General features: G+C 39.5%; 1 protein-coding gene across 3 annotated transcripts in view; it reads left to right on the top strand.

Annotated features, from left to right (window-relative positions):
- The window catches only part of GOLGA1 (golgin A1), a 234,675-nt gene that overhangs the window by 10,120 nt on the left and 198,162 nt on the right, over positions 1 to 26,393 (top strand). For 2 of the 3 annotated variants that reach the window (XM_069241739.1, XM_069241737.1), the window contains exons 2-4: positions 2,035 to 2,371; positions 17,692 to 17,782; positions 25,888 to 25,962. In XM_069241739.1, the coding sequence (XP_069097840.1) occupies positions 2,237 to 2,371; positions 17,692 to 17,782; positions 25,888 to 25,962 (301 nt within the window). In that variant the 5' untranslated portion in view covers positions 2,035 to 2,236. The remainder of the gene's footprint in view (positions 1 to 2,034; positions 2,372 to 17,691; positions 17,783 to 25,887; positions 25,963 to 26,393) is intronic. The other variant, XM_069241738.1, reaches the window with a different exon arrangement.

Genomic DNA, 26,393 nt, shown 5'->3' with positions numbered 1-26,393 from the left:
AATGAAATGTCTAGGAAAAAAATGCAAGCACAAAAAAAAGTGTTTCGCTAAATTACTGTGAAATTTTAGGTACCATTACTTTGAAGCATCATTAAGTAAAATGTGTTGATGCATGCTACTATTTCCAAAAAATATTCATAATGGAAATAAGTGTAAGCATTTTCCACAACATTATGAGAAACATGAAAATAAACAGGCACTGGTAAAGCCAAACAATCTGATATTGGTTGTCAGTCTTTTGGTTTTGTCAATGTGTGTCTTGATTTGATAAGGCATTTGTAACACTTTATTGTTATGGAAGCTGCCAGGCTCTCACCATTGTAACAAACCTTGGCAAAAAGCCTTTTGGTCTCAAAAAGCACACATTGCTACAGTAGTTCCCAGCCCTCAACAAAACTACTTTATGCGCCAGTGTGAGCCTTGTGAAAGGCTCAATCATATCACTCACAGTAAAGCTAGCCGACAGATAGATAGAATGAAGATCTGTGGAAAGGTGGCAAATAAGGAAATTGCATTGTAGGCCTTAAAAATTGCTAGCATTCAAGCCCCACTATAGTATTAGCCCTGGCATAATCGGAGAGGCTATTATCAGAGCTCTTACATAATGAGATTGCTGCCATTTGTCACCGCACTACATGACGCCAAAGGGACAAGTAGATTTTTTTTTTACAAGACAAGTAGATTTAGGAAGCAACCTGTTCCATGGATTCCACACCCTGCAAAGTCAAACCTGGAGATCACTAGGGCTTGAACCACTGATTAGAAGTCATCGAGGGGGAGAAAGGATTTTATTTTCCTTAGGATGTTCATTTGGAAGTTAGCTCCTTTAGTAGCATTACTCATGTTCTCCTGCATGTTAAAGAACTTGTCTAGCGTTATTCCTAGTGATCTCGTGAAATCTATGCTGTATGGTAAACAGTTAAGGGCTGTTAGTCGCTTTATCCATTCTCCGATATCTGGTGACTGATTGGGTGGGGACATTTTTCTGTTTTGAGAGCGTTTAGTTTGAGGTGGTTGCGCATCAGCCAGTTTTTTTTTTTTTGTAGGGTTATGTTGAGAGACTGGATATCTTCGGTAGCAGATATTTTCATGTACAGTTGGTGTTTCGTCAACGTACATGTGATAAGGGATGCTAGATCATTTCTGAATTTCAGTTAAATGCTCCATGAACGATTGGAGAGAGTGTCGATCCTTGTGGGACTCCTAGGGCGTGCGGTATGGGATTGGATAATGCTTGATTAACATTGATTCTTTGAGCCTGTTGTTGAGAAACAAAGCAACCAATTAAGAACGAGTGCTGATAGCCCTATCCTATGTTCCAGTAAGTCAAGGAGGCTGTCATGTTTAACTGTGTAGAAAGCTGTTGAAATGTCTGGGAGGATTAGAAGGTATATTTTGTTTTGATCTATCATTTGTAGTGCATCATCTACTATGTGCGTTAGAGCCGATTCAATGTTGTGGCCCTGTCTGAAGCCGTATTGGAATTGTATCTGAGAAAAAGGCAGCAAGCTATAACTCCATGCACCTAACCACTATCACCTATTTAATATTACAACGTTCAATTTGGGAAACAGTGTGCACACATTCAAACACCTGCTGCCTAGGTGCAACCCTATAAGGGGAAATGTAGAGATCAATTGTTGACAGTGATAAACAAAATTCATAGAGTCCAACATAAGTCCATTTTATATCTTCTCTTTATTCTTCTTATCTTTCTTTATAATAACCCAGACATCACAGTAAAACACAGCCCCGTATTGGAATTTGCTTAAAAGTTGGAATTGTTCTATGTGGTTGCATAACTGAACGTGGACACATTTCTCCAGGAGCTTCACCAGTGTCAGAATATATATGTATGTACATGAGGTGCATGAATTTAAGCTTTTATGCATGCATCTAAATGACAAAGTACACGAAGAGCTGTGATGAAAGTGGGGCATGCAGTGTATAAATATTCTGTTAGGATGGCTTTAAGTATATATTTTTCTTATTTAGGTAATTTCTTTACAATATCTTTTTTGAATTTTTTTGCAGGTTCAGCGACACCATGGAAACACCAAAGAAGTTTCACTTATATTGAGAATGCATCATAGCCAGATTTACTTTCATTTTCCTTTCATAGTTGGATCCTGAATGTCTTTCGCTAAATATTATTTGTCAACCATTGACCAGGAAGTCTCACCTCAAGCTAGAGTCACGTTTGGACAGTTTGTGACAGTTGATTCACTTCAACACCATGTTTGCAAAACTAAAAAAGAAAATTGCGGAGGAAGCAGCTATTGCTCCCCGACCTGGAGGGGCAGCACGGATTCCCAGATCAGTCAGCAAGGAGTCTATAACATCAGCGGGTGCCGACTCTGGAGATGATTTTGTATGTACTATTTTCTTACTGTAATGGTTTGATTCTACACGTTTAACTAAACAGCATGTGTACAATTATTATTTTTACAAATTTAATGTGAATAGTCAAGTTACTGGAATTTTTTTTCTGAACTACCAATTTTATTGAACACATAGTATGTTTTATTAGGTCCTATTGCTTTCTTTTTTATTGAAAATAAACATTGTAGTTTCAGCACTCTTAAACTATTAATGGAAATGAAAGTACACCTACAGAAACTATCTGTTGAGAATCACACTGTTCTCGCTGTATTGATCTCTTAAGAGCATAATGGGAATATTTTTAAAATACAGCTCGACATAACAATTGTCTGTGATACCCTTCAGCTTTGTAGAGTCCATCAATTGTGATGCAATCATAACATTTACGGGGGTCTGTCACTGGAAAAAAAAATGGTGATGATTGTCATTGTATATATACTTAATTTGTTTGCTTCATTTTCCGTTACTCTGATATTTTGGGGTAGTCTATACCTGTTCAGTAAAAACTCACTTAGTAGGTTTGGTATATTTAATAGTTAGTGGGTTCTTATTCAACATTGTCTGTATTTTGCAGGTCAAATATGCTTTATGAATATTGTATTCTTATATTAACATGAAATGGAGTCCCACCACATTTTGCAACTTGTTCACATAATTATGTGAAACCTATTGTTCAACTCTACAGTTAAGATGTTGTTCCGAGGTGATTAGAAGATGGACTATTGTGAAGTAGAAATTAGTAAATTTTTAATACTAAAATCGCAATTGTTGCTCATTTGGGATTTAAACAATGGCTTTTTATATTCCCTCGGGAATTGGCTTGATAATCTTGCTTAATGTGGTTTAATCAGTTTCTCAACTGTAATTAATTTTAGTACTTGTTTGCAGATAGTTTATATGCATTTACAAGTTGCTGAATAAAATGATGTTGGTTATTTGTTGAGGTGTGAATGTTTGTTTACCCGAACCACCCAATAAAAAACATAAATGTGAATTGTAATATTTTTGTTTATTTTTAACATTTAAAAAAATTCTACAATAAAACATTCAGGTGTAGGGAATATGTTTTTCTCAGTTTTGGAGTAGGTATGAATATTGTATCTTATCAATTGCCCAACTTTCTACTTCCACCCATTTTGTCTTGGTAATTGAGATACGGGTAAACCAGTAACCAGTGTTTGGACTGGTAGAATCTAGAAATTAGGAGGTACTCTTATTGATTGGGAAATGCAGCTCCATTGCTTTTTCATGGAATTTACATATTTAATTGAGAGTTCACCTTTTCATGTAGCTGACCAGCGGATGTTTCATGTTTAAAAAAGAAATGTATCGCATTTTTCACTTCTGTGCAGACATTTTGTAAACTTATATGAAATTCTACACCCTATATTCATTTTCGGGTGTACATTTTGGCTGATTTGCTTAGGTTTAATTTTTGTCGTTTCTCTTTATCTAACTTTATAATCTTTAAAACTAAAGAAAAACTTTAACATTCCATTCATAAAATGTTATTAGAGCTCAGGAATATACGTTGAACACTTTGAATGGTCTTTCAGCAGATTAATCTCTTCAGAGACCTTGTCTAAGTAGTGGTGGTTACCAATTCTTTTAACACCACTGCCTCGTCATGTGTGTATTGCATAGTTCTTTGTTTGAGAATCACATGACTGCACTGCTGAATAGACCTCAAAATTGCATATATGGAGTGATCTTTTCGAGAGTATAACCCAAGTATATTATATGATCTTTAATTTTTTGTTGGCTATCGCTGACACCTTAATTGCTTTCTTGAAATTGTGTGGAAGGGCAGACAGTGTTTTATTTGGTTCTCTTAAGTGCACTTTAATATTTTTTTGAATAGCTTAAAGTGCATATTTTAGTTGAAGACAGCTCTTTTTTTTTTTTTTTACTAGTGTGGCAGAAAGGGGATTTGATTGTAATGAACAAGATACCTAAAATGTATTTCGCACATAATTTTTGGTTAGACTGACAGTTGTCATTTCCCATTGAAGCGACTTCTTATTTGTTTTGCACAAGTCTCATGGTGACATTTAGTAATCTTAAATGCCTAAAAATTAGACATTTTTTAAAATCTTTTGTTAAAGTGCTTTGAAATTTTAATTAAATATTTATGTAATGTGATGCACTTTACAATTTGTCTGCCCCAAACTGTCCAGGTAAATGCTGATATGCAGCTGAGTTACCATTTGTTCAAATGTTTAATTGCAGGCACATCTACACTTTTGAAAAGTAGCCACTGCCTATGGCCTGAAATCTCCTTGTGAACAGTGTAGCCATCAACATGACAATTCTCAGACAGAAGAAGAATTCCCTGCCTTTCACATTGATAAATAGAGTTTTCAGATAAAGTGAACCACATGATTCCTTATATTTTTACTAGATAGTTTGAACTGCCCAACAGCTAGCTGCAGGGTCCAGCTGTCAACATTGTTCTCTTCCTAGCTTCACTCAAGTATCCCAGATCTTTATTCTCCTTTTTTTTAAAATCCGTAAAAATGATTAAAAGTACAGTACGAGTTATATTTGTTACAGATATAAAAATATATTAAAAGTCATAAAGTTATAATTTCAGCGGACATTCACCAAGCGTGTGTGGAATTTAATAAAATATCTACTTATCCAGAGGACAGATTGTTTCCTAAATCTACTTGTCTTGTAAAAATAAACTAAAAATCTACATCTCCATTTAGTGCCATATAGTGCGGCGACAAATTATGGCAGCAGTCTCATTATGAAAGAGCTATGATAATAGCCTTTCTGATTATGCCAGGGCTAATACTCTACTAGGGCTTGCATAGTAGCAAGTTCAAGCCCTACTATAGCAATTTTCTCATTTTGCCACCTTTCCACTGATCTACATACTGGGGCTGGAGGAAGCAGTAAGCAATAGTTCCAGGGCTGGAATGCCTCTGAGTCTGTGCAAACCTACTAACTTGCATGTTTCAAGGATTTTCACCAGCTCTTCTCTAATCGTTTCCAATTCTGAGAAAGGTTGGAAATTTACTCCTGACAAGGGCAGAAGTCAAAGTTCTTCCAGGGTTGGGGGAAAAAGTGGTTGGAGAGAAAGTGAACTTGTAAACGCTCAAAAGATTTTCGCATGAGCAAATCTACTCAAGCAGATTTGCTCATGCTAAAATACAGTTAACAAATATTTTCTAGGAGCATGATTTCCTCGTCTACTTCTGTAAATGTTTTCAATTCATGAAGTAGTTTTGTTCAGTGCCAGGAATCACTGTGGCAATGTGTGCTTTTTGATTACCAAACATTTTTTTGCTACAGTGGTGAGGGCCTGGCAGCTCCCCTAACAATAGTGTTACAAAAGCCATATCAAAACAAGAGACGCATTGACAAAACCAAAAGACTGACAACCAATGTCTGATCGGTTGGCTTTGCCAGTGCTTGTTTGCCATAATCTTGTTCAAAATGGTTACACTGATTTACCATTATGAATCAAGACATCTTACTAAATGCTCCTTCAAAGAAATAGTACCTAAAATTTCACAGTAATTTAGCAAAACCTTTTTTTACTACTTGCATTTTTTTCTGAACATTCTATTTTGAAACCAAAGAATCATCACTCTTGCTTACAAGCCTCTACAAACATTTGCGTCTTATCAGAGAGCATTATGTGTAGCCTCCTACTGTTAAACCTTTCAAACCTGTGTATACTTAAAACATTTTTTTTTTTTATTTTTTTTTACTGGAACCACTGTCATTAGTGGTGTGACCTTACAACGTTATTTAGAGTGTTCACCCTAAAATATATAATATAATGTGTATACACTGTATAAATGTGGAAATCGGAACCGTATTTCCATTTTCTTTTTTTGGAATACTTCCATGGGGCTCTCGTACCCATGTTCACTTAGGTGTTTTATATGAAGAACCACATAATTAACTTGTCAGAACTCTAACAATACCTAAAAAAGCTGTATTTAGATTAAAACTTATTAACAGCATGTCAACGAAGGGTAACAATGAGTGAGACTAGATACAGGACAAAATGAGCCTATATTGACAGTTTGGGTCACCTTTTACTATATGGTACTTTGAGAAGTTGGTAGCTAACATATATAAACAATACACTACCAAAATGTTAGTGACTAGCTTGGAAGCTTGATGAAATTGTGAAATTGTTTAATAGCTGATAAGAGCCAGCATAATGTTTAAATGCTCTCCATCATTGGTAATACATTGTTAAAAGTACCCACAAACCAGAAATAAACATCCCAAATCTATCTCATCCTCCTACTGTATATTGGGCAAAGTACCTCAAGCAATGTGCAATTGCTTATTTAATTATGCTTTCTCAGATTTATCACCTTAGTGTCCATAGTCATCTAAAGCAGTAGCTAAACGAAATATCACACCGACGCAAGTCGCAAATAGAGCATCTTTGTCATATCGAACACTGTTTTTGGACTTGGGTATGGCCCGTGAAACTTTTGCGGTGATATAACGGGAGGATTTCAATGCAGAGCAGGTGCACCAGGGTGACACAAAAAAGCTTAGTGCAATAATGGGAATAGGGCAAAGTTCATTTTAAGATTCCACTTTTGGGCTTTGAAATTGTGAGGAAACGTTTGTACCTTAATGGAAAGCTGATGTCATTGTGTATAGGTGAGGACTGGAAAGTTCCCAAGGGCGGCATAGAAAGTGTAGTGCAATAATGGGATCAGTGCAGTACTGAAAGCTCACTGCTTGGTAACATTCAGCACAATAAAAGGGGCTAGTACAGTTATCACCGTTGGCTTAACTTTGATATTACTGAGGTGAGATGAAATAGAGTTTGCAAATGAAATGTGGAAAAAAAAAGTTTAATTTGTCAATCTGTTTGTGCTACATACTTTTTGCTTGTGAGGATTGGGGTCAGCGGGCAGTATGCATGTATACATTTTAATATAATGATTTTAATTATTCGAACGGCCAATAAATTCAAATTTGGTTAACCATCAAAAGCATATGATTCCCCATGTGACATAAATAAGAGACTTAGCATCCTCGCTCCCCTACCTTGTACTTCTGTCCAAAGAACTAATGGTGAGTGCTGCTGGAGCCATCAAACGGACAGCTAGCATGATTAACCTTTTTACTGACTACTCAGGAGGAGAAAACATGTCCACCTCTCTCATACTCTTTGTGGTGCAACATGGACAGCTACTGGCATGCCCAATACAGATTATTTTATATAGTCAAGCCAGGTCCAGATTCAGCTCTCCTTGAATTTTCCCGATGTCATTCCTATATACTCTTGTTCCTCAAGATTATCACTTCAACCTGCAGTACATTTACCTTCTCAGCAATGGATTATGCAGTGGAATTTTTGACTCGCTGCACAGAGCAGAGGTCATTAAAGTGTATGGTACATCACCTGGGGTGGCAGGGGGCGGGTGGTGGTTCGATCTCTAAAGGTGTTCCCATCCATCAGACGCATCCAAGGCATTTCTGGTTGGCAGGGAAGAAGGCAGTGCACACAAATAGCTTGAAAGTGTGCACATTTCTTGGGTATATTTCCAGGCTGACCTCGGCGGAACTGGGTGAGGAAACATCAGACAGGCAGTAGGGCTTGTATACTGTAGAGCTACCCATTTCCCCGAGTCCTGGGAGCGTTTTAGTCATGTACCAAGCGTGTGGGAGGGTGAGGGTCAAAGATCATTTCTCTACTTAAATCCTGTCCAGGTTTTATTTCCTTTGCACTCAAACGTTTTAGGATTGTTTATTGTCTTATTTTATCAGGGCTATGAATCCCAGAGTGGCAAAAAAAAAAAATTAACCTTACTGAATGAGCTGCAGATGTAAGCGCCTAGGAAACTTGAAAGCGGTGGACATCCACACAGCTTAGGGGAAGTTGTTACAGTGTATTGCTTTTTTTTTTTTTTTTTTTTTAAATACCTAAATTAAACATCAACCATTGATTGGTTCCAGTCAGCATACATGCGTATTCGATGATATTCGATCAGTTCGTAGAACGAATTGGCAAGAGATCTTGCGCCTATGCCACCAGTCTTAAGGTGGGGGTTCATTTTCAGACTTAGCTTCTGCCAGTGACATTCACTTGTGTTGCTACCATGTGAGTCTGTATGTCCTCCACTATTGTGCCGATTTTGTCTTCTCCTGTCCCACATCAGTCTCTGTCCGCTCAGCAGCCTTGCTCCTCTGCTTACTGTGTGAGGTAGCATCTTTGGACCTAGAGGACTGGGGGAAGAGTAATGCGTAAATTTCAAGCTACTCATTGCAGTAAGTCGTGTCATATAGCCATTGTTTGAGCTTAGAACATGAACCGCCCGCCAACACCATGCAACCTGATGCTTAGCAAGGAGCATCGCCAGTGCCAAAAGCTTTTTGTGAGTTGTTTAATCTATGGATGTTGCAGGACAATATTTGTTTGAGAGCCTCTGTTGGCCCAGTATGCAGGGGGCAGGACAGGCCCAGATGAAGAAAGTTTGCCTTAGGTGCTCAGCAGCGCACAGACTGAGGTTGCATGGATCCCAAAGTGGTGTAGGGCCTTATGCCCAGTTGTGGAATATAAAGTGTAAGATGGCTGCTGTCGGATATCCTATTTCTTTGCGTACAGCAGAAATTCCATGTTCTCTTTGTGATCTCTGTGCTGGTGTCTGTTTCCCACTCAGTTCTCGTTGGCTGTGCAGTGTCTGCAGTGCCTCTAGTGTCACCCGATGGAGTCCTGAGACCAGCTGTCTTGTAGAGGAGTTGGCGACTAATGTATCTATTAGCAGTAGTAATGGTGGCTCAGAGGGGAATCCTGGGTGTGTCCATATACAGGCCACAGTCTGTAATACAGGAATGTGGCCTGGGTTCCCATGGGAGGCACTTTACTGAAGTGCTCCAGAGTACCGACACTTCATTCTGGTATAGATCACCCCAACACACAATACTTCAATTGTCCAGCTGTGAGCAGGGCACAGGTTCTTGTGTTGCTGGTATTAGCAGGTAGTATTGTGTGGGCAGCCCTGGAGAATAAATGTTACGCCCTGTTCTCTTACGGAGACTTTCCCATGTTTACTTGTGTCACAACTTAGCTCAAATCCTTGAGGGCTCCTTCTGCTCTATGTTGTCTATAGCTGATTCATGCGACTCCTGATCTTCCACTACTGGGTTTTTGAAGGGCTATTGATTTCAGCTACCCTCTGAGATTTGTACTTCCGAGTTTCGCTTTCTCCGTCCTCTTTCAAGATCTGGTTATGTCCCATTTGAAGGCCTCATTCTTCCAGCCAATTTGTTCTGTTTAACATTTTATCAAGAGAATAGCCGTGGCTGAAGGACCGGATTATTTATCTCCAAACTACAAGGTAAAGGACCCACTGTAAGGCTAGCCATTGACACCCACAAGAGATAAAGGCACAAAGCTAAGACTTCCGTCCTTATTGACAAAGAACAGACAATTCCTTCTCTAAGGTCCAGAGGCTATATTATATTAGATCCAATAAATTAGAACATGACATTGAGGAAAATGCACGAGTTAATTGTTATGTCATGTCACACATGTTAAGTTTTTTCCATGGCACTTCCCTATGCATGTATAGACTGTTAACGTAAATCTACAGCCTTAAGCATGATATTTTGTTGCATAAACGAAGACACTTCAGAGGAAATCGCTAATGTATGATGTGATAGACATTGACACACACACTTGAGCAGGATTTCTCATCTTGTAGTAGTGTCATCTCTCACATATGCAGTATTATCTTTGTTCAAGTAGGAGAACGTGAGTATTTAGCCAAAAAAGGTTTTCATTGACTACCTGCATTAGCGTTATGGGCCATTCAGTGGAAGAAGGGATCTAAAGATAGAGAAATCCAGTGCCATGTTGTGAATCTATTACCTGTTTGGGCCTCGTCTCTCCAAGATGTAGCTGGAAATGAACATTGAAGGTTTTTTTTTTTTTGCTTCTGCTTCATACAGCACCCATGGCTCTGAATTCACTTTGCACTTGCTCACTGAATCCACAAGTTCTAGAACATTCAGAAAGTTGGCAAAAACAGAACCTGTCATTTGGCTCTGACTCCATCCACTGAAGAACATTATGCACTCTGTAAAGTGGGTCTATTTGCATTACCTTTGCTTCAATGTTTGCATTTTTAAAGTGCTTCCAGGGTGATCAAAGAAAGCTGCAATGTTTTGTTTTAAGAAAACAACACTTAGCACTGTGAATTTTAGACATTGCTCATGTAGGTGGTGACAGCCCCCTTGTCACAGGTAGTAGGGATATTCAGTGACTTAGCCTCGGATAAGGCACATTGTTACCAAAGTATTGTGAAAGCTGACAACCAAGGGTGTTGTAACTGTGCAGGAAATTGGATAGCCTGAAAAGATTTTTTTTTGTTTTTGTTGTAGACCAGTTTGTGAGAATAATGAGTGAAATGGCCATATCTTCAAAGTAGGTATGCTGTTGAATTGTACAACTTTAAGCATGCACTGGGTGAACAATTAGAAAGCAGGAAAGGGTGATAGGATGAAATTGAATTCTCAAGTTCTCTAGTGGGGTTTGAAGAAATATGTGTAAATGAGTAATGCTGCAGGAAGCCGTGGTCTTTAGACACTTTTATGCATGCAGTTACTTTTCCCTAGGACAAATATCAAGAAATTTGATTGTGTCTAGCTTCTGGCTGGGCGGTTAACTACATCAGACTCAGGAGTAGGCCCTGCCCATATCCTGTTTTCTTCTGCTACCGTAGTTGGACTGTATGCCCCGGGATGTAAATGAATCCCACCAATACATATAAATCAGATGAGGTAACGTGATGTGTCTGCTTGGGAAACAAAAGCTGAGCTAGCAGAATTGTCAGTCATTACTGTCTATAAGAGGAAGTGGTAATTAGAAGGATTGCCACAGTGAAATTAAGGCAGCTGCATTCATGGCCTTCCGGTTTGGTTTACACTTCCTGTTCCTTTTATACATGCTGACAGTGGGCTTCTGTTTTCAGCCTGCAGCACCTTTTTGTTCAGACTTCCTTATTGTTTTAGTCCCCAGGTAGTCTCAGGCCCTTCAAGTTTTAGTGCAGTATTCTTCACGTGGCTGTCATGAACAGTTCACTTCCCCTGTTGTCTTCTGAGAGCTGTACAAACTGTGATTTTAAGGGTGCATTGATAGCTCTTTGCGTGATATACCTAGCATTTGTTCTACTTCTTGACCAGTAGGACTGTAAATGAAATGTCAGTGCATTCCTTTTGTGTGCATGTTGATACACATGCTTCTTTCTTCCACCACTCATCAGGGTATCATCCCATTTGTGTTTCTAGGGACCAGTGGAGTTCTTTGTCATAACTGTTTTTAATGGGGCATTTGCAACTATCATGTTATGCAGAGTAACTTGGCGAATATCAGCTTGAAAGCATTATGTGACCTTCCTTGGATCATGGAAAGACTGGAGCAGTGTGGAAAATCCTAATCTTGCTCCTGATTAATACATTAATCCTCAACTGGGTGATTAAGAAGTTTAGAAATCAACATGTTATGTCCAATCCAAGTTCAGTCATGTCACATTTAACACCGCTTTTTATGGTCTGGTCTAAAAGGCAGCTGTTGCCAGACAATTATGTCAGCATCACTAGAAACAGGCTTTGGCTCCGTCTACATGTTGGGAGTCAGAAGTACATGTTTTGATTGGGCAGAAGTTGTGCACTTCCACAAAAAAGTGCTTGTCCTACACACATCTGTAATCATTTTATTTTTCCAGCTCCCTAAGCTTAAATTTTCAGGGGCACACATATGACATTAGAATGCTATTAAAGTGTCTTAGATAACATGATAATGAATGTTGTTTTACTCTGGCCTCAGCATAGGTGGGAGGAGGGCAGTTATTAGGCTACCTAGATTTTTAGGTTTGGCTTGACGGTCCAACTGTCACCTGACTTTATAAACTCCACAAATATATTTCTAGTTATTTGCTTCCACACAAATGCATATTTATTTTCATGCTATTTACTTGTAATGCTTCACATTATCACAAACATTCATTTAAAGCCAGACCTATTGGCATTGCAAATGCTTGTTTTAAACCAGCTATAAGCTCATTCATCATGAACTCGTTCACAAAATCACAGAGCTGTGCCCAGAGCCCAGCAATTAAAAAAAATAGCTTTACCATTTTAAATAGTATTTTAGCCTCTCCAATGTTTATCCTGACTTCCTAGGAGAAGCCAAGACCTCTCTTATTTATTTTATTTATAAGGTTTTTCTATAGTGGTGACTACCATAGAACATTAGATCACTTTACACAACATCAAAAATGATGCTGTTTCAAACGGACAGTCAAAGGGGAGAGCGCTGTACAAAATAAATTGTTACAAGCATGCACCAACAAGGTTGAAGTAAAGCAGGTCCCTAGACCTGTGAGCGAATTGCAGTTAGGTAATACAGGTAGGTAATGAAGCTCATGCATTCCAGGTCCACATTAAGAAGATCTAGACAACAAATAGAAAATTAAGACTATTACAAGCAGAACACAGTGTAAATCATAGGGATGTGAAGGCATACAATCCCCTATCTAACTCCTCTTCAAGCAGGAATGCTTATATTGTTGCAAGGCGTTTTTGCAAGCATTTGCTCGCAAGACACCGTGACACAGAGATGAAGTTGGCGCTTCTTGGTATTTGCGTTTTTATTGATGACAAAGCTTTAAATGTATCCCTTTCTTTGACTGCTGCCAGACAGTATGTGCTTTTCTGAGTTAGTACAGCTGTCTCACATTTGCTTACTTGTTGTTTTACCCCTTATGATTTAGAGTATTTCTTATTCATTATCAAACATGCAGTGTTTTCAAAAGGTCTGTTTTACCTCTCCTCTAGTCTATAAAATCACTCTTACCTTGCTTTACTTCTCACCCAAACCCTAAAATCATCCTTTCTTCCCTTTTAAGTCTACCCACCCCTGCACCCTCAAGCCACCCTCACCTTTCTTTACCTCTGCCCACCCCTGAACACTCTAGCCATCCTCAACCTTTCTTTACCTCTACTCAACCCTTGTGTCAGGCTCTTCTCTCTTTGCCTCTTCCCATCCCTGAATCCTAAATTCATCATTACCTCCCTTTACCTCAACCCACCACGAACCCTAAAATCACCCTTTAGCTCTACCTACTACTGAACACAGTCATCCTCCCCATCCTTTACCAAGGTATCTTTCCAACTTTCTTAAACCTGCAGTTACTCTCAGCCAACTGGTCATATGAGATAAACTCTTCCGTAAGACTTGCCCAATACAGCTGAAGTGGATGGACAGATTCCTATTTTACCTACACCACATAACCTATTTTCTCTGATACAGCTGTATTTTTCATGATAGTCTCTGAGGCCAAAATTGTTCCAGATAAAATGGCATCAAGGTGTTGGGAGATACAGTGAACGTTGTGCTGTTAAAAAAAAAAAAAAAAAAAAATACAATTTAATATGTTTAGATTTTTTTTTTTTTTTTTTTTTTTTTTTTTGCAAGATCTGGAATATCCAAGTTTCTTGAAACCACAACACTGACAAGGTGAGGGTTTATGTTAGTATTCTCATATTAGGACTTTCTCCAGAAACTTTGTGACGATGAAACCAGGCTTGCTTCGCCAAACTGGCTTTTTAAACGTAAGCTCACCAGTTGCATGCCAGATGAAAAGATACTTCCCCGACTACTGCCAAAAGGAAGAAAAACTCCACCCTTGTAAAAAGTTAATTTCTACAGAGAAGCATCTTGAGCTAGAGCAAGAACATTTTGCTTCCACCCGTAAACAAGTGTAACATGATTGTTGTGTCTAATGCATTAAGAAAGGTCCCACAGAGAATGAAGATAAAAGGAAAGCTCAAGGTATTTTCGAATTGATGTGTTACATGATCCTAATCTGCTACCATACATATAATTTCCATGGTGTATCCTCACTGAGAGGAAGGAGATAGGAAACACTGCAGTACTCGACGTTTTCAGAGTGGAGTTCCACTTGAAATTCCTCTCCACTTTAGTATCTTGTAAGTGTTAGTGGTTGGTCTCAGTTTGTTTTTTCTCAACAAACAGAAGAAAACAAAGAGGGGGTTCAAATGGAACCTTAAATCACTGCTGTTTCGTGTGCAAGCATTGACGATTCTGGATCAATTACAGTTCTTTCTGAGAAGATGGGGGAAGTATGTTCAGAAGTATAGTGTTAGCATGGGGGTTCCATCTGAACTTGTAGAAGGGGCATTTTTGACAAAGCTCTAGTTGTAAGAAAACAATTCCAGCATCCCTGCAATATCGGAAGGTACTACTATTAATACCTAGAAGAGCCCATAGGCTTTGACCTAAGTTGTGCCATAACCAGTATGCCTTGAGCAGATAGCTGAATGGAGAAGCGGCATTAGGAGTTGGAGAACAGTCTGATTTTGGGAGCGTAAATGTAATTAGTTGTGCAACTCTGTATAGACATAGGGTGCAAGGAATAATCTTAGTGGTTAAGTGATGAGGTGCTAGCAATTAGATGGATCTTTATGTTATAAGGCATTCTTAAGTGAGTCATACTTTAACAGGAAACCAGTGCAAACATTCCTTCCTTCATAGATATGTTCTTCTGCAAAAAATGAAAGTTAACAAGATGACAGTGTTCTGAGAAATCTGAAGCCCGTGGAAAAGTGGGTTATGTAGACCTCTATATGAGGCATTGGCATGGTCTCAAGGGGTATTTACTGCTCCACCCACTGCTATGGCCTTGTGGTGGAAAGAGAGGTACACAAGTATTTTGTTCCAGGTGAATAACTGGACCACGCATTTCTCCGACTTCTGCACTAGTTAGGATGGCCAAAAGTGTATTGACTCCAAAGATGAAACCTAACTTTTTTTTTCTTTTTTTTTTTAACTCCTCCATCATGTTCTGACCTATTGCGGCAGTCTATCCACCAAAGGCGTACATGGTTGTCTCACCAGTGATGTCTACATTTTCATGTCTATTCAGTTGCTAGTAGTCATGCCTCATCATCAAAGAACTTTATTTCGGCAACAAGAGCCATAAAAGCACATAGAAACAACAAAATAAATACACAGTAAATATATAAAATATATACAGTACATATAAGCGAATAAAACCTAAGCGCTCTTCTGGAGCAATTTTGATACATTATTACTACGGGCTCCCAACAATCTACAGGCAGGGGCCAACCACTTCCTACATGCAGCAGCATAGGCAGGGCAAACAAATAAAACATGAGGGAGGTTTGCAATACGTGCTTTGCAAGATGGGCAAATGATTGACCCCTCAGGTGACCAGCGGCTTGTAAGTGATCTTAGAGGCAGATTACTTATGCAAAACTGGAAGTACAATTTCTTTTCTCTAGGCACCGGGATTATGTCCCAGAAAACCTCATATTTGCAGATCTCTTTTAGGCCAGAGGACCGAGCTCACAGCCATAGCTTTGTAAATCTGAAGTGCAAGGCGTATTGGCTCACTGTATGAAAGATTAAAATCCTTTATTAAAAGCCTTGTAGTTTGCTTTAGTTTTAAGGCCTGCTTTGCAATATGTGACTTCCAAGACATTTTCTCTGTTAACATTAGGCCCAGGTAACTGATTGTGTTCACCTTTTCAAGTGGAGTACCTTCGAGCATAAACTTTCCTTTGAAGGATCTGTGAGGATTGAGCGTCATTAATTCAGTTTTGGAAGAGTTGATTTCAAGACTCTGCACGGAACAAAATTCCTCAAAGCACGTAAGGAATTTTCGTAATCTGCTTGGGGGTTTAGATATCTAAAGTGTATTGTCTTCAAATAGTAGGACCGGGATTTTGTGTGCGCCTAATAATGGTGCGTCAGCCTCCACTCTGAGTAAAGAGGAAACAATATCATTAATATTTAAAGGGAACAAAGTGGGGGCAAGGACACACCCTTGATGTACTCCCCTTGAAACCTGGATTCCGTCAGTGAGCTGCCCCATGTCATCCTACTTAACACCTGCATAATTGTCTTCGTGAAGCCGTATTAGTAATGCAAGAATATGCTTGGGGATTGCCATCAGAGAAATAACTTCCCACAGCTTATTACGAGGGACTAGATCAAACGTAGATTTCAAGTCCACAAAGGTGACATACAAATTCCCTTTGCCAATAAAAACTGTCTTCTAATATAAAAGCAGGAACAGAAGGCTTGTTCAATAGTGTATATTTTCTTACAAAACCCAGCCTGTAGTGGACCAAGTATATCCCGTTCGGTCATTCAATCTTGGATCCTGTCCAGAAGGCAGTGACAAAACACTTTCTGCACACAGTCTAATAGGTTAATTGGCCTATGATTACAGGGGAGGGCTCTACCACCCTTTTTAAAAATCAGGACTACAATAGCACCCTTTCAAGACTCAGGGATAGGTGTCCGAGTCGCTGTTGCATTTGATATGATAGTAATATATCGTGACCAAACTTCCGTGTCATTTAAGAATAGGTCTGCTGGAACACCATCACGACCAGGCACCCTACCGCGCTTTAGAGTACCCAACGAATATACTGTATCTGCACGGGAAAGCAATTGCATCAATTGGGGGGTGGGATTGGAGGGAGGGGTTTTGTTAATAGTTGAGCAAGAGACCTTATGCTCAGGAGCCATACTACAGTGATCAGGAGAGTACAATCTGCTAAAATGGTCTACCCAGTCCTTAGGAGCAATATTTGTTGTAATATGCCTCATTCATTCTTTAACGTCAAGCGGACAGCATTGGAGTAAAGCTAAACCTTTGGCAGGACCCCGTGGTATGATGTAGAGTTGCGTGTTGTCTGCATAAGGCTGCCACTCAGTGTAGTAATGTGATTTACTAGTCATTTAGTTGGTGTGACTGTGGTGGTTAGTTGCATGCACGCTGCAGTCTCTTCTTCCACGGTTAATTGATAGGAAGATGAGTGTCATTCTCGTATAACTATGCTCAGCCTATACATACACAACGTTGAAGTCAATAATTCAAATATTTAACTACATATATTCAATCTTTTTTAAGATGACTTGGCACTGAAAAAATTCACACTTTGGGCAGTAGTGTACCAAACGTTCTAAGTTCATCTATTTGCTGACAACCTTATTTCAATGTTTCCACTAGAAAATAAAAAAAACTGATATTCAAATAATTCATAAACTTTTCAAGAGTAAATCACTAGCTTGTCTGTGACATCCAACATGATTCCTGTAAATGTGGACAAACATTTTATGCTAAACTCTTAGTTGTAGCTGCATTATATGACTAATTAAATATTATAAACGGTAAAGATTTACATAAAGCTGTTATTCTTTTGCTCCTATGAAATGTGCTGAGAGATGTGATTTTTTTTTATTTTTTTTAATGTGTGTTAAAGGCCTCTGATGGAAGCAGCTCAAGAGAAGACATATCATCCCAGCTGTTCAGGAGAAACGATCAGATACGGAAACTAGAAGCTAAGCTTTCAGGTAAGTGCTTAATTTTTGTTTTTTATTGTTCTAACAGAATAAAAGAGCATTCTTTGTAGGGGTAAGTAAGAAATCCCAGACTTTTTGCTACTTTGATCTCATTCCATTTTCCTATTATTTTTCATTATATTTTTGTAAATTCATTCACTTTGCCGTTTCCTCGGCAGTCAAAACGGTCAGCCTAAATAGAATAACCCATAATGTAGCCAGTGCTAATATTCTTTTCATTAGGGATGTTGTGTCTGTGTTTTTTGCCAACACTTTTTTTTCTTTAAGAAATATTGTTATTGGTGGTGTATCCGCGGCTGACATTCTATTACAAGCTGTTGTGCAGTGCTGAAATCCCATTTCGTTAGCAAGCACCGCATTATACAAAAAAGGGTAGCTTGCATTAGTTTAGGTTTGTGATTGATTGTGGTATGCTGTGACCTCAGAGGCAAGAAATAATGTCATTCAACCTCACTACTAAGAGTTGTTTGAGAAAGAGGCAATTGAATAATGAAATATCTTCAAATTATTCATTGTCTTGAAAGGAGAATAAAGTGATTTCCTTTCCTGGGTGTAACTCTGTTTCCTGAAATTGGAACAGCAGAATAAGTGATTCCCATGGTTCTCTCTTCTGCCTTGAGGGTGGAAAACATGTTAAATCTAAACCCACTCTTTGTGAATGACCTCTCTGGTTTGTTGAAAGGCACCCTTTTATACATAATATATCAATTATGTATTTAATCTGCAGTAGAGAAACGTTCTCAAGTGTAAACCCAGTTTTATGCTCTGGATGTCTTGACAGATGGTACCTGTGTAATTTACATGTCCGAATAGATAGAGGGCACATTGCTTATGTTGCATGGACAGGATAGAGATGATAGCGTGATTTCTCCATCCTATCCCTCTCTTTTTCTTGGTAAGAAGTGAAATTATTCTGCACGTAAGAGGGTCATTTCAGATCATCCTAGGGATCTGTGGTGGGCTGATAAGTTTGATTCTTGTGAGAATCTCTTTTTGAAGGTGAAAATGTTGGAGCGGGCTTTAGAGACTTTTCCTGCTCTGATTATTGACTGCTATTTACCTTTCCAATAGTTTCACTACTGTGCTTGTGGTATAAAACCTATAGTCAGTAGTTGAACTGTATTTTTCTGTTGGTCAATGGTGCTTTTTATATTAAGGGAATGTTTTCAATTATTGATCCTTGAAAACGGCCCTGATTGTGACTGCTCCTGATTAGACCTGGTCAAGAGTGTGAAGTGCATGGTGAACATTCTCCTGGAGAGATTTGGGGGGTGTCTCTACTTTCAAGAGAGTGCCATCTAAAGCACTGTTCCAGAGCAAAGCTACACTGGACTCACCTGTGTAATGCACATATGTATATGTATGCATTGTAGTGCAAGGAATGTTGTTGTTTTTTTCATCCACAAAGCGCAGTGACAAACTACCCATTATATTTCGAACTGTCGAATGGGGGAAGATGCTAAGGACAGTGATAAACTTGTGATCCAAATGGCTGCAAATAACTTTGTGGGCTGGATAATGGATTTTTATGTACTTTTTACTATAAATACTGTGCTTTGTTATGAAGTTGTAACATTGGGGAGGGCCACAGATCGTGATCAGTCTTATTCACTTGAAGGTCAATGCGCTGAAGCAAATCTTGCTTTGTGGGCAGTAAGTCTGACCAGCACAATCTTTGACATTGCAAATCAAATGACAGGGACCCTTAATGGATCAGTGCAAGAATTCTCCTGTGACAAGGGTGGGTGAAAAGGTTTTCATTGGAGAACTAAGGTCTAGGCAAGAAACTTGAGTTGAGGCAAGGCAAAGGAAACCTGTGACATGTTTGAGAGAAACAATAATTAAAAAAAAAAAATGAATGTGGATCTTGTGGTAAGTTTATTTGGTGGGGGGCAGTGCCTGTTCCGAAACTTCAGTGACAAATTCATGCAAAGGGATGCTGGTCATAGCTTTCATAATTAATTTCCTTATAGTTTTTCATGAAAAGTAATGAGCCTACTGCTTAGATGGTTTCCTACTGGGTGCGATAAAGTCTGCTTACCACAATAAATTTCGGCCGGTGAAACATGCTTGAACTTAAGAGAAGAGAAAAGCCATGTATTTACTTGGAAATGCAGATTTTGATGGCAGTAGGCACCAAAGTCTCCATGTTATTGGCTGGAATCAGGTGTGATAAAGTCTGTCTTGCCCTCTGAGGCAATTGTAGTGAGGCCCTAAGATTTTATGTAGCTAACCTCATGCATCTTATCCTTCAAGTGTTCTTTTTCTGTTCATAAGAACTGTACTCGTACTAAGTACCATCCACATTGTGTCTCTCATCTCTTGTCATTCTACCCATAGATGACTTCTCTTTGGAGGGCATTTTGTGAACAGTTCTTGAACTCTTAAATGTAATTTTTATGTAGATACAACTTGTGTAATCATCTCGCAGTGTTTCATTCTCCTGCCTTTCCCAAAGGGCATGTGTTTTTTTCATTCAGCACTGAATCGTATCTCAGTTCTCTTTTGCATGGGTTTCTTGAACTTTTGTAAAGGATACTAGGATAATGTGTATAGTGTTCAAAATTTTAAATGTATATCACAGTACAAGTCACTTTCTCAAGATATTTGCAGACGACTTGAGAGAAAGTGGAGAAGCAGCAAGAACACGGCAGACCACAAAATCTTCAAAGCCGCTGTCACCGCGCACCCACCACCTCAGAACAGTAGTAAAATTGGCCATTCAGGAAAGCATCAAGGCCGACGCACACAACAGCAAGGAACTCTTCAATATTGTCAAAGAATTCACCAAACCCAGCAGGAACATCGCAGACATCACCCCCAAGACCTCTGCAACAACTTTGCCACTTTCTTACACCTCAAGATCCAGGACATCTACGATGGATTCACCATCCAAGACCCACCCATCCTGCCTGCTGCCACCACACCCAAAGACCCCCCGCCCCCCAACCCTCCCCCACTGGATTCCCCCACTCTCCTCAGCTCAGGAGACACCCTTAAGATCTTGAAATCATTCCACTCCAGGGCACCCTTGGACCATTGCCCCCACCACATTTTTAACCGAGCCGGCGCTACCACCACCTCTGAACTGTGCTGCACCATCAACAGCTCCATCGAGGTCTCCACCTTCCCAGAAGACTGGAAACACGTGGCGAACAACCCTCTTTTGAATAAGCCCTCCGCCGACCAGATGGACCAGAAAAACTACAGACCCATCTTACTGCTTCCCAGCCATTTTTATCGAGAAGGCCATGAACACCTAGCTCATCAAATTAGTCACATCCTGGGCCCCTCCCAATCCGGATTCAGGAGCAACCACAGTACAGAGACCGCACTCCTCACAGCCAAGGATGACATATACAGCCTCCTCGACCATGGCAAAACAGCAGCCCTCATCCTCCTGGACCTCTTCGCTGCCTTCGATACCATCTCCCACACCACCCTCTGCACCAGACTACATGATGCTGGCATCCGCGGCAAAGCCCTTGAATGGATCCGCTCCTTCATCACTGGCTGAGCCCAGAGAGTCAGGCTCCCACCATTCACCCCAAAACCAATGGAAACCAGCGGGGGTGTCCGCCTGGGCTCCTTCCTGAGCCCCACACTCTTCAATATCTACTTGACCCCACTCGCTAACATCAGACACTATGTTCTCAACATCATCCCCTACACTGACGACTCCTAGCTGATTCTCTCCCTTACAGACGAACCATCAACAGCCAAGAACAACTTTTATAATGGAATGACGTTAGTCGCCGCTTGGATGAAAGACAACTGCCTCAATCTTAACTCTAACAAGTTTGAGGTCTTCATCCTGTGCTCCATGGCTTCCACCTTGGGCGACTCCTGGTGGCCAGCAGCTCTCGGACAGGTCCCCCCACCCCTTCATTACCCACCAACCAAGCTTCATCCTCTACCTCAATGACCTGCTAAGTTAACGCTGTCTCATCATCATGCTTCCACATGCTTCACCTGCTCCGAAAGATCTTCAAATGGATCCCCATTGAGGCAAGAAGGACAGTCACCCAGGCCCTCATCAGCAGCAAGCTCGACTACGGCAACGCACTCTATGCCGGCATCAGCAAGAAACTCTAAACAAGACTCCAGAGAATCCAGAACACTGCAGCTAGACTCATCCTGGACATCCCCTGCCACAACCACATCACAGCATATTTGAGAAACCTCCACTGGCTTCCGGTCAACAAAAGAATCACCTTTAATCTCCTCACACATGCATACAAGGCCCTACACAACATCGGACCCGCCTGCCTCAACCACCACCTCTCCTTCTACACACCCACCAGACAGCTCCACTCCGCCCAGCTGGCCCTCGCCTCCACCCCAAGGATCAGTAAGAACTCAGCTGTAAGAAGATCCTTCTTCTGACTCGTGGCGCAGACTGGAACACGCTGCCTCTCCAACTCAGGCAATCCCCCTCGCTGATCCAGTTCAGGAAGGACCTCAAGACCTGGCTCTTTGACTGATCTGCGTCCTTCCCAAAGTGCCTTGACACCCTCTGGGTGACAAGCTGCACTTTATAAATACCTGATTGATTAATTGATATTTCATCAACTAGCTCCCTGCTTAATATGAGCAATCAAACAATTGCATCATTGTTCTTCAAGACAAAATGAACATGTAACATTACAAAATCAAAACAGTTAACTGAAACAACGTAGACTGATGGAAGCGTCATAAGGAAAAGCTGAGCCTTGGGAGTGTCAGAATATGTTATCCAGATTTGTGGACTCACAATCACCTGGGAGGGTATCCTGGTGCCGAGCAGGCATGAGTCTAGCCAAACCCAGAGCCTACTGGGACTACTCGAAAGCCAGGTCTTGAACTTCTTCTGGAATTCAAGGAGGAGGAGCCTCTTGTGTATAGCGGCGAGTCGATCCATGCTTCAGAAGCGATGTAGGAGAAGGCTTGGCTGCTGGATCTGTTTTTCCAGATGCGTGGAATGTGTACAAGTAGTTATTCGGACAAATGGAGGTGTCTGGAAAGTTTATGAATGCCTATGCTATTGTTGAGTTATGGTGGCCAGTTTTATGAGGTGCCTTGAATCCATCTCTCTACTTGTTAGTCAGCATTAGAGGAATACTGAAATCTCATGACAGATGTGCTCTAAATAGCTTAGCTACAACTGATATATATGTAAGCCTGGTCCAATCCATGCAAAAGCATGAGGATAATAAAAGGCTGTAAGTTCAATGTGACTAATTTAGCCTAATAAGGAATTGTATGCTGACAAGGAATCTGAAAGGTTTACACATACGGGCTGTTGACCACAAGTTGCAGTTGCCATAATTTGCCATGAAATATTCAGCTAGACCAGTGTTTCCCAAACTGTGCGTCGTGAGGCAATTTACGAGGGTCGCAAAGGCCCAACCAATAAACAAAGATGCCTTTAATTTCTGTATTTATTCTGTCACACTTGCTGCGCTTCAAAGGTAGAGGTCAAGTGCCAGGCTTTGTCTTCTGACAAGTTGCTGCTTGTGTTTTTTAACCAGGGAATGGTGTTTACAAACTTTTCTCACTTTGGAGTCAGAGAAAGAAAAGTAAGGTTAAATATGTGCTAATCTTGCTGGGGTACAGCGAGTGTGACAGGAAAGGCTGTAAAATGTCTTTTTTTTTGTCACACAGCAAAATGTAAATATCTGTAAATGAACTGCAATGAAGAAATAAAAAATAAAGCACTTTTTTGTAATTCTTATGTGTGATGAAAATAAAGATTTTAATAGGATCAAAACAAATCAAGACACTTTGCTTAGTGATGCTCAAATAATATTCACTGAAAACCAATTACACACATTACAGTTTGTGTGCAGTATAGTTTTATCAGCAAAGCTGTATGTGTGCAAAAGTAGTGGCCATTTCAATAGAAAATGTGCTGTCTGTAAATGACAGTGTGCTACAACACAATACTTTAGTCACACTAAAATATCGCCCACCTTATGACCTTCAAAGCTAGGTGGGTTCCGAAAGTCTAAAGTTCTAAAAATTGGGTTGCATTTCTAAAATGGTTGGGAAGCTCTGAGCAAGACTTTTTTTTCGCTTTGGCCCATTTATCCCACTCTGCTATGTTAGTTTTTCACTTTTAATGTTTGTTTTGACACCCACCTAAGTAAAGATCGTCTTGTCTTTCTGAAGATGTTTTACATTTTATCAACTGTTCCTTAAGGCAGTATCCCATCTTCAGCCATTGATCGTGCTGTGTGTCAGTTCCCATGCCCTGCTTTACTTTTGCTTAATGGTTCTGATTTTCACTATATTGCCCCCATAAAGGAGCCATCTCTCTTCACTTTTTTTTAGTTGCATTTCACTTAATTTTGCCTTTTTTTTGTTTTTGTTTTTTTACAGTTCATGTAATTTTTGTATATGAAATATACCTTTATCGGGAAAGTGAGCTATATGTAACAAACAAGTGCCAAGAAGTGGAAATACAATATAGCTCGTGAAGCAGATATGCTAGTATTTGTCCTGATTTTTCTGTGAAGTCCAGAATGTTCAATACTAATTTGAATTCAGTTGCGTTTTAGCCTCATTCAAAACTTCCTATAAGGTGTAGAACAAATCAAGTAGTTAGCATGTAAACCAGAGAGAGTAAACTATCACCCTTAACATATTATGTAATACAACCTCTGTGTTATCCTATTTACCAGATATGTCAAAATTGTGAGCTTTATATGCTTGACTTAAAAATCGGAACTATAAATTACTGCCTTTGTTTTTTTTGGTTTTACCATTGATGCAGTTTGCCAAGTGTGTTTCCCTTGTTTGAGGAATTTAATATTGCGAGACACAGCAGTTCTTTCTTCCTCTCTCCTTTATCCGTATGTCATGATTATTTGATTGCTGTGCCAAACTGCAGCTTTGTTGCTGATCAGTAATTTGTAGAAATGTATGTACTGTATGTTGTATGTCAAATAATCTAACGTATGACTTCTCTAATATTTATTATTTGCTTGCAATTTTTATTAGTTGTAATTAGCTAATTGAAATTTCATCTGATACACTTAAGGCTGTCACATTTTATTAATAAAAACACCTGCCAAATGAAAATGGTATTTGTTTGTAAACCTGTTAATAATAAAATTGGTCAACAATGTTTAGTTGAAATGAACATTTAAAATGTTTACACACTTAAGCCCTAGCTATGTTTATTACTGACATAGTGACAGGGTGCCTTATCTAAAAAAAAATAATTGGAACACTATATTTAGAGAATGGTGTTTAGTATAGCACATTATGCTTCCTCTGTCATGTCTCTTTGATTGTTTCCCCCATCAGAGGCAAGATGCAAGAACTTGCTGTGCTACAGCCACCTTATCCACAGTCCTCATTAAATATTGTTACAGCTACACCAGTGACCTTTTAACTGATGTGGTTGTGTTGCATTCTGATCTCCTGCCTCGCCTTGCGCATCACTTGCTGTCAGCCTTGTTAAACCCCTTGCTACTAAACAACGGTTATGCAGTCACCTGTGTATGGATAATTCACTAAATTACCAACTTATGTTTTTTTTTTTTAGCCTTGGGGAAGTAAATATACTTTAGAAAACACTGACACTTTGAAAGTGTATGTGTATGGTATCTAGGTCAGAAAACACTGGAAAAAAGTTGTTTGTGTCAAAACTGATCCATGGAAATGATGATTTGATTATGTCTTAGGAAACTCTTATTTCAATGGGTAATAAAGCTTGGTTGTCTTGTGGGATGAATATACATAAATGTAAGTGTGCACATTTTATTGATCTGTAGTTACTTGTGATAAAATTATCTTATGTTCACCACCAGATCTGAATGTATTTCTGACAAGAAGTTTAATATTAGACAGGTTCCCCTAGCCTTGTATTTACAGAGATCTTGCCTGTTCCCCGAGGTTATTTTGTCCTTTTTGTGTCCTATCCATTTTCCCTGTGACTTGTTTTTGTTGTTAAGGTGCGACCGTGAGCGTACGTTTCCTTAACAATGATGATTTTCTACATCAGGAAATCAGTCCTTTTCCACTCATTGTTTATTCATTTATTTTTAATTTCCTTCCCCTTTGTCTGTCTGCCTCTGTTCCTGGTCTGTGTTCTCCCATTCCTCTTCAAGATTATGCGGAGCAGGTCCGAACCTTGCTGAAGATAAAAGAGAAGCTTGAAATTGCATTAGAGAAACACCAGGATTGTACGTATTTCTTTTCCAATTACCTAACCTTTTATATGTTAAGAAGCCCTTTCTTCCTTGCCCATTTAATTGGGTCACACATTTTTAGTAGGATTTATTTAATTGCTCTTGGATTTAATAATAATAAAACAATACGCTCCTCAGTGGTCATCACGATCTACTACTTTTCACTTTACAGAATGCACTTAACCCACTATCTAGATCTTTCTTTAAAAAGGGCCTTTTAAGGAAGAAGGTGTACACTGAAGAACACTGCACCTAAAATAGTTTTTTAACTTAGCCACAGTTGATGTTTACATCCTGGTCTTTAGGAATGTCTACACAGCACAAATCTGTATGATGAAAAGTTTTAGTTCAGTCTAAGCAACTGGCAGTTATTCTGGGTGCATTCCAGGCTATTACTACTTAGTGGTCAATGTTATTTCAGAGGA

The sequence above is a fragment of the Pleurodeles waltl genome, chromosome 6, assembly GCF_031143425.1.
Source record: "Pleurodeles waltl isolate 20211129_DDA chromosome 6, aPleWal1.hap1.20221129, whole genome shotgun sequence".
In the NCBI taxonomy this organism is placed as follows: Eukaryota; Metazoa; Chordata; class Amphibia; order Caudata; family Salamandridae; genus Pleurodeles; species Pleurodeles waltl.
The sequence above is the reverse complement of the archived record's forward strand: the minus strand, read 5'-3'. Positions and strand labels throughout refer to the sequence as shown.